The 9,178-nt window shown below is 52.3% G+C and overlaps 1 protein-coding gene across 14 annotated transcripts in view; it reads left to right on the top strand.

Annotated features, from left to right (window-relative positions):
• Nucleotides 1-4,482, top strand: part of CLIP2 (CAP-Gly domain containing linker protein 2) — a 99,174-nt gene extending 94,692 nt beyond the window's left edge. For all 14 annotated transcript variants that reach the window (XM_048324232.1, XM_048324241.1, XM_048324231.1 and 11 more), the window contains one exon: nt 396-4,482. In XM_048324232.1, the coding sequence (XP_048180189.1) occupies nt 396-407 (12 nt within the window). In that variant the 3' untranslated portion in view covers nt 408-4,482. The remainder of the gene's footprint in view (nt 1-395) is intronic.
• Nucleotides 4,483-9,178: the final 4,696 nt, after the last annotated feature.

A 9,178-nucleotide genomic window follows, 5' to 3' on the forward strand; every position in this document is an offset into this window, starting at 1 on the left:
CTTGACTGTATCATTCCCACAGCAAAAGCAAGAGGCTTTGCACAGCTCCAGTTCCCAAGTGTGGTGGGAACCTCACTAGACACTCCTTGAAGCCATGGGGAAGGTGGTGGTGAGGGACACACTGAGGTGCAGTGCAAAAGGAGTTTCCCCATAGTCTCCTGGGTCAGTGCTATGTGACTCTACTCCTGGCAGCCCCTGCTAGAACCTGCTCAGTCTCAGATTTCTGCTGTGCCCTTTATATGGGTGGCATTTGTGGGACGCGCTGTCTTGGCCTCCCACAGCAGACTTCATCCACCCATACTGGGCAAAGCCGTGGGCATCCCACTCCATGCCTCTTCCAAAAAAAGCCTCTGTGTTTGTCCTCATTTTGCCTAACAAGATCTGTTTTCTTCTAGGAGAAGCTCTGATAGAGAAGAGGTGAAAAGGATCATTTCATGCCAGTATCAGTTCCTCTGCACAGTCAGGAAAAACAACACCACATCTGGCTTTAGGACCTCCAAAAGACCACACACAGTATTTTCACTTTAAAGCAGGACAATGTTTATAATGTACTAACTGATGTAATCAGGACAATCCCAGAGTCCAGTTTTCCAAGATGGCCATTGTTCCAGGAGGGAGCAGAAAGACCTCTCTGGGTTTGGTTTCTTACTTGTATTGGTTTTGACTGTGGAATTTGTATTGTTTGAGCTGCCCTTGTCCCACCAGCTGATGTGGTCTGGATGACAGCTGCCCTGACCTGTGGCTGAAGTGTCAGCGGGTCCCAGTAACCCCACAGGAGCTGCAAAGGGATTTGCCTGTCGTGTTCAAAGCATGTGCCCATAGGCTGCACCCTTCCCATGGGGTCTGTCCCTTCCCTCCCACCCACCCTGGTGTCATGAGGACCTGCACAAGTGAGTGAAACCTGCTGGGCTGATAATGAGAGGTGTGGGGACATGTTCCCCTCCTTCCTTTGCAGAAGACATCACTGTTTTAGAGCAGAGGCTGCACTTAGTTCTTGTATTATAGCATGTTGTGGGAAATAATCCCATTTCAGAGGGATATTTACGTTGTTTCTTCTCCCCTGCCATTTGGGGAAGAAGCTGTGGTGGCTCTGAGTTTGGGGTCAGGCACACTTTGCTTGGGTGTAGTTGGCCTTTCTTCTTGCAGTGAGATCTCTGAGCAGGCCTGCTGGTGTCCTGTGCCATAGCCAGCTGTCCAGCTTGGTCCCCCTCACTCCTGGGGGGTTCATCAGGTCTGTTTTGAACTCAGGACTCCACAGATGCTGGATCTCAGCATTGCTGACCTTGGAGCTCCATGCTGGGGGCAGTCAGTGTGGGACAGATGCCTTGAGCAAATGGTTCCCTCCTTACCTGTTTAATTTAACAGCTAACTGCAGATTGCCCAGTGCTTTTCAGAGCCATCTTTGCCTCTTCAGTGTGATGCCCATCCCCTGCTACCAGGGGTGGATGAGGTGAAGGTGCCGCTGTGAGCCTGACATTGATGGCTTCAGCAATCCTCTGCATGACCTGAGTGTGAGTATTTGGAGCAGAGGCAATCCAAGACTGGAGCCCACACAGCTCTTGTGACTGTACCAGCAGAGGATCTTGTTCCTTCTTCCCAAGGCTTACTCTAACTTTGCACCACAGCTCCCAAGTGATACTAGGGCAGAGGAAGGGAACAACGTGCTCTTAAAGGTGTGAAAGAGCCCAGCTCAGGTTCACTGTTCAGTACCACAGGGAACAGTCACAGCAATATTTTTTCCAGGCTTCTCTCAGTTAGTGCCCAACTCCTCCAGTCTTCATGAGCTCTTGTGCTATGATGGGGCATCTGTGAAAGGACAAGATGGGAGAGGAGATCTGAGCCAGACCCCTGGTAGGTGAACATGATGGTGTATCAGCTCCATTGCTTTTTGCTCTGATTTCCCACAAAGTTGTGTCACTTTTTCTTAGTGGGTTGCCAGACTCCTGCTTCTTGAAGGATGGGCAGCCAGAAGCAGCCTAGGAAAAACTTGAGCTTCATGGCTGCAATTTTGCCATGAGGAGTATGATGCTGAATATTGAACCTTCTCATTTGATGCAAGATTGGTGATTTCCTGTCCTTCAGAGGAGGATGGGAGAGGAAGGGGACTTCAGGGAGGTAAAGCAGGTCAGAAATCACAGCAGAAATCTGGCACGTGGTAGCAGGAGGGAGAGGGTGGGATCGAACTGGCTGAAAATAATTCACGTGGGATTCCATCCTGCCTTGTAGAAGTGTTTCTTCAGTTCTTACTAATCACCAGGAAGATTGCCACATCTCTGCCTAGCTCTAGGAGTTTCCCAAGGGATTGTAGGAGTGGTCTCCAAAACCCTCCTGGTTGAGTATTCATCTTCTAAGTGATTTTGGAAAGTCCCAGAGCGAGTCTTTGTTTGTTACAGCCCTCAACAGTGAATACCTCACTGCTGTTTTTAAGAATTTAGGGTTGATGTTTCCCAAAATGCTCCTGTTGGCTGGATGGTCTCTGAAGTCATGTCTGCAGATCCTCTGGGCTTCCCAGGGCTTCCTGGGCACCTGCAGGAGAGAGACCCCATTCTGGTTTGTAACTTATTTTCCCTTCTGAGTCTTACAGTGACTTGTGACCAGCTGCCTTCACCTACAGAGCAGAGATACCTGTGTTTTCCACCTCCCTTTGGCTCTGTACAAAGTGGGGTCCCCTGCGAGTGGTTATGGGGACCATGTATTTAGTTCTGTTAATCAGATCCAAAGTTGTCAGGCTGCAACTGCCTGTTCCCAAGGACCATCCCCTGAGAGCAGCTCAGAACTGTGGCTTTTCCCATTCAGCTTGGGAGACAATGCAGAACAGGAGCAGATGTGTCAGAGCAGGTTCAAAGTTAGTGTTGATGGTCTTCTCTGGCTGTAAATGGCTGTGCTGGTCCCTGAGGATCAGCCAGGAGCTGATGGCACTGCTTGGCTCTCTGTGCAGGGTGTGTGGTCACTGTGTTGCAGGGCTGAGGGTAGAAGCCCCCCACCCACTGGGGTGCAGGTCCATGGGAGCTGCTTCCAAACAGGACCAGCCACAACGCCAACGCCAAGGATATGCTGTTGTGTGCTCATCAGGGCTTCAGCTCAACCCTGTGGCCAGGAGGGGTTGGACTCACTCACTTCCTCCCTCTCCAAAATTAGCACAGGCTTCCCCCAGGCACCAGCTTCTGGCTGCCCTTCTGAGGTGGTAAGAGACCACACTAGGGACACACTTGGAAACGACAAGGAGGAGATTCCCCAGCCCCTCTATTTATTTGTAAGTTTAAGTGCTATTTTTGCCTGTGTGGTGTTGTATAAAGTACTTCACGATACTTGGTCTTACTGGCTTGGTTCTTTGAGAGAGATTTCCAGGGGCACATGGTAGCAGGAGCACTGATGCACCCTTGTCCTGTTGTTGATCCAGGCTGGTGCCTGTTTGTGCCTTCACTCCCCCTTTGGCTTCAGCCTTGCCCTTATCTCGATCCCCGAGAGCTGGTAAGGGAGGGCTGTGCTCTCCCCAGCCTTTCTCCCAGCCTGGAAATGCCATGCTGGTTTTCCATCTGGAGCTGGGTTCTGAGCATCGTGCCCAGAGCACCGGTGCAGGGTGGGGAGCAGGAGGTGACATGCTGCAGGAGCCCTGGGCTCTGAGGAAAGGACCCACTGTGGCTGTGGGAGCAACCCCCACAGCCAGTGGCATTACCCTGACAGTTAGTGATGCTTTTCTGCTGAGAGCTGAACTCTTACCCAGTGAAAGAAAAAGCCTTTGGAATGGAGACTACTCAGTACTGAGTGATTTCTTCTCTAACTCTCAAGACCAAAGGGAAAAGAATCAGTCTTGCTTGGGAATGTCAGCTTTATCCCTCCTGCAGCATCCAGAGAGCTGGAGCAAGGGCCAGCACCATGCTGGTGCCCTATGGAATGATGGTACCAAACTGCCCGGGTGTTACAGCTCTTGAAATGACAGGTGCCAAGCTGCCAGCCAAGGCCTTACAGCTCCTGCCTCCCCCCAGCCACCAGCAGCTCCTCTGGCTTGCAGTAGAGATGCATGAGGGTTTCATTAAACAAAATGATGCAAAGGACACTGTAAAAGTCTTAACAAAAATTCCTGTACTCTGTTATTCAGCAGCTTTAGCAGCTCAGCACTATCTGTAGGGAGTTATTAATACACTAAGATCCTATAGGCCTCCTGTAAGTTACCACAAAAAAGATGATACTAGATGTATAAATGGATGATAACCTTTTACCCATACATTATGTATTACAATTTTGTAGCTTAGTCATTTTTTGGCTATCAGATTTTGTTAGTATGATATAAAAAAAAAAGACCAAAAAAAAGGTTTGACTGCTACTGTCTATTTTGTTATTTGATTCATTTTCTTCCTCTGTACAAAAGCTGTATAAATCTGTCTGTGTAACTCCTCCACATCTGTATTCATGTACCATCCCCCTGTCCTGGCTTGCTGGTGTGGTGAGCTCCTACTAAACAATAAACTCTGTGGCTGAGAAGTTGGGCATCCTGGGGCTGCTGGGTCATGTTCAGGGTGTTCTGCCATGCACAAACTGTCATGAGCTGGAAGGCGCTGGGGGCACAGGGCTGTGGCACCACTCCCCCTGCCCTGAGCCCCAGCACTGGCCTTGAGCCATCTGTGTTTGGGCTCTGCAAGTGGCTGGGAGGCTGCAGAGCTGCCCTGGGATGAGCTGAGCTGGAGTACAGTGGCATTTGCTCTTCTGCACCCCATGCCAGAGGTGGGGACAGCCAGGCCCAGCACCATCTCCCACCTGGGGCAGCTCCTGACACTATCTCCCAGGCCTCAGAGTGATTGTGCTATTTATTATTCCATGATTATTCTCCATCTAATTGTCTCCCCAGTCCCTTGCTGACATATCCATAATGCCCTGAGGTGAGTGAGGAGTGTTGCAGGGTGCTGCACCAGACCCACCTCCCTTCACCTCAGCACTGATCCATACTTGTTTGAGCAGTGCCACCTTCATTTTGCATAGACTCTGATTGGGTCATCCTCATTCCTTCCAGGTCATCTACCACAGACCTTCAGAGCATAGGGAAATGGGGATCACAGTGGATCAGTCCAGAAGGAGCTGCCACCCCCTAGCCCCCGCCCCTCTTCTCCCTGTGTTCCCACCACATGTTCACATGGATGCTCTGAGCATCACAGGGTTATGCTGTCACCCATGAGGCAGAACTGGAGGGATTTACTCCAGGGCTTGGTGCTTTTTTTCATGGTACAACATCTCAGTTGGGAATTTCTTTGACTGCCTGTGGCCTGGCTCAGCACTGCCCATATAGCAAGGGAACACCCATCTCCTCCTGTTGTGTTTCCCTGCATCCAGGGGCTGTAGATCCTTTATAGGAAAATATTGCCAGCTGTGTAAGATAGAGGGAAAAACTGGAATGATTTTTCCCTTGCTTCCTGGACCCTCCTTTTCCTGGATTTAAAATTCCCCACTACCAAGATTACCTGAAAGTTTTAAATTCTTTCCAAGAGCAGCTGAGGTTTGCAGTTGCTGGTTTTGTTCCAGAGCAAGGCCCCAAGAAAATTACAGGTGCTTGATGCCAACACCATGAAAACTGTCCATGCAGCCTTATCCCAGAGTGTAACAGTCTGTGCAGATATCCCTGATATCCCCTTTGTTGGCGACTGAATCACAGACCCAGACTGGCAGGGAACCTGGCGCGGCTCTGCCATGTGCTCGCCAGCATGGCTCATGGCTCGCCTCCATGTGCTCACCAGCATGGCTCATGGCTCGCCTCCATGTGCTCACCGGCAATGGCTCATGGCTCGCCTCCATGTGCTCACCGGCAATGGCTCATGGCTTGCCGCCATGTGCTCACCGGCATGGCTCGCCGCCATGTGCTCACCGGCATGGCTCGCCTCCATGTGCTCGCCGGCATGGCTCGTGGCTCGCCTCCATGTGCTCGCCGGCATGGCTCATGGCTCGCCTCCATGTGCTCGCCGGCATGGCTCATGGCTCGCCTCCATGTGCTCGCCGGCATGGCTCATGGCTCGCCTCCATGTGCTCGCCGGCATGGCTCATGGCTCGCCTCCATGTGCTCGCCGGCATGGCTCATGGCTCGCCTCCATGTGCTCACCGGCATGGCTCATGGCTCGCCTCCATGTGCTCGCCGGCATGGCTCATGGCTCGCCTCCATGTGCTCGCCGGCATGGCTCATGGCTCGCCTCCATGTGCTCACCGGCATGGCTCGCCTCCATGTGCTCGCCGGCATGGCTCGCCTCCATGTGCTCGCCGGCATGGCTCGTGGCTCGCCTCCATGTGCTCACCGGCATGGCTCGCCTCCATGTGCTCACCAGCATGGCTCATGGCTCGCCTCCGTGTGCTCGCCGGCATGGCTCGCCTCCATGTGCTCGCCGGCATGGCTCGCCTCCATGTGCTCGCCGGCATGGCTCGTGGCTCGCCTCCATGTGCTCACCGGCATGGCTCGCCTCCATGTGCTCACCAGCATGGCTCATGGCTCGCCGCCGTGTGCTCGCCGGCATGGCTCGCCTCCATGTGCTCGTCGGCATGGCTCGCCGCTGTGTGCTCGTCGGCATGGCTCGCCTCCATGTGCTCACCGGCATGGCTCGCCTCCATGTGCTCACCAGCATGGCTCATGGCTCGCCTCCGTGTGCTCGCCGGCATGGCTCGCCGGCATGGCTTGCCATCATGTGCTCACCGATGCCGCGTGGCCCTGCCATGCACTTGTCGGCGTGTGCTCCCCAGCGTCATGTGCTCACTTTCACCCACGCCGCATCTGCTGCTGCTGCTGCACTCTTGCAGAAGGCAAACAGAGAGGGGACACGCTTCCTCCCAGCTCCAGCCACTTGCCATGACCCGGCTCCAGCTGATGCTGCATGGCGCGGGGCAGTACGAGCTTTACGGTACCGTCCAGTTCCCCTCCAGGGTCAAACGGGTCGGGGGATGAGGGGCCCCTTCTGGTTCTCCTCCCTCAGCCCCAACAGACTTACGGTTCACTGGCAGCACAGAAGGGGTCGGCACAGCTGCTGCGGTGGCACAAGCGTCTTTCTTTATCCGGTCTCTGGATGCTGCATGCACCATGAGCGCCTTACACACTGTCCTCCACGGACACAAAAGCTCCATCAGCGCTGCATCGCCTTGCGCAACTCGGTTCCACAACGCATCTGAAGCATCCCATGTCCAAGGATCAAAAATATTGGTCCTATCTAAAGTTGAATTACAGTTCTTTGCCCAGAACAAGAGTTTGTTCAAATCTTTAGATTCAACTTTCCTGCCATGTTTCTTTAAAATCCGTTCCAACGTCTCTGCAATGTTCTGTTCCTGGGATACTCCATCCCCTACATCTCCCATGGCTCACCTACAACTTGCAGGGATCAATCGCTGGCCAGCTTCTTGGCTTCTTTCAGCAGCACTTCAAGTCCCACAGGGCTCACTGATGGACGCACAGTTGGGCATATAATAAATTCCACACACAGCGACACCATTTGTCGGCGATTGAGGCACGGACTCAGACCAGCAGGGAATGTGAATCGTTTATTCAAAGGAGTGAGTTGGTTTTATACACTTCTCTAAGGCACTGTATTTCCTTATATGGTGTGACCTATCCCGTGTTGCCACATCAGCAACACACCCTTATTTTCTTTTTTCAAGGTGGGTAAGACACTCTGTCTCTCCAGCAATTCCCTGACCCTGTGTAGTGCAGGGTCTCGGGATCTCCTGAAATAGGAGGGCAAGATTAGCAGGTGCCTGGGTCACCACATGGCTTATTTGTGCTCCATGTGTTCCATGCAGCACATGGAGCAGGTGTTGATGGCATCAGCTGCTGTTGTGGGCTTTGCTGTACTCCAGCAGCTGGAAGGAGAATAATTCATTTGAACTCTGGGAGGAATTTCTTGCCACAGAAAGTCCATGGGGCTCAGCCCAGCGCCAATGTGGGGCAAGGAGCTGATGAAAGTGTTACATTCCTGCCATTGGCCTTCAGAGGCAGCTGATGCTCCCTCGAGGGTGGGATCCTTTTCCAGTCCTGGGATGGAGAGTTGGCATGGGGGGAGCATGATCCAGGTCTCTGGTTGGTTCTGAGAGACCCATGAGCCACTAAAGGTGCAATTTGACCTGCAGGGGATGCCTGTGTCCCCCCTCCCTGCTGCAGCCCCAATTCCAGGGACCTGGCTTGCTGGAGCACCACAGCCAGGCATCCCAGGACGGAAATCGGGGCTGAGACTGTGCTGCCTCCCTGGCAAGGCACTTTCCTCCCCACCTCTTTGCTGCTGAACCAAAGTCCCTGTCAAAATTGCTGATTTCCTTCTCAAAAGCCACTGCACGCCAGTGCACGGTGCCTCCAGGCCTGCCCCTCCCCAGGAACAGTGAGGGGGAGCAGGAATGGGGAGCTGCTGGACAGTCTTCACCTCCATCCCAGAGAACAACATGGAGTAGCTGAGCCTGGAGCTGTTTCCAATGGGGCTGAAGAACAAGAGGGGCTCAGGGGGTCTGCGTGTCCTTTTCCCCTGAGATGACCACCTGCCACCTACTCACACAAGGACACAGAGCTGGAGGGAGCAGCTGAAACATTGTAGGATTAGACTGCAGTCAGAGGGACCCCAGCAGCCTGGAGAAATGAGCAGATGGAACCTCCTCAAGTTCACCCAAAGGACAGGAAGAGTCCTGGCCTTGCTGTGGATCAGCCCCAGGCTGTGGGAAACACTGGGGGTTACCCAGCTGGACATTGAACTTGAATGTGGTTTAATTCTTTTATGAACAGGTTGCTGACTTTTCTGCCCCTCTTTCTCTGGCCCAGCTCATCAAGGTATAGAGATATTCTCTGTCAAATACTTAAAAAAAAAAAAATATCCTTTACTTAGTCTTTTTAAATCTTACACTGTGATCTACATCTGGATAATTGTGGTAATGTGTTCAAAACTGTCTTTTTAGTAATTTAAGGTGTTCATTGTAAGTTTAAAATGCAAGTATGTTGTGATGCTATCCCAAAAAGAGAAGTTCCCAGGTTGGGAAGAGAGAAGGGGAGCCACCTTATCATCCCCAACGTGATGTTGCAGCATTACCCCTCTTCAAGACCAAAAGCAGCAGCACTTCAGCACCTGTTTCCCATTTTTTGTATCATCACTTTTGCACTGGAAAGTAACAGTTTGTGTTGTACTAATGTGTACAGAGGAATTGAACTGGCTGTAAGTTATGGACATTTCAGGGAGGT

Source organism: Corvus hawaiiensis, chromosome 20 (genome assembly GCF_020740725.1).
Source record: "Corvus hawaiiensis isolate bCorHaw1 chromosome 20, bCorHaw1.pri.cur, whole genome shotgun sequence".
NCBI classification, from domain to species: domain Eukaryota; kingdom Metazoa; phylum Chordata; class Aves; order Passeriformes; family Corvidae; genus Corvus; species Corvus hawaiiensis.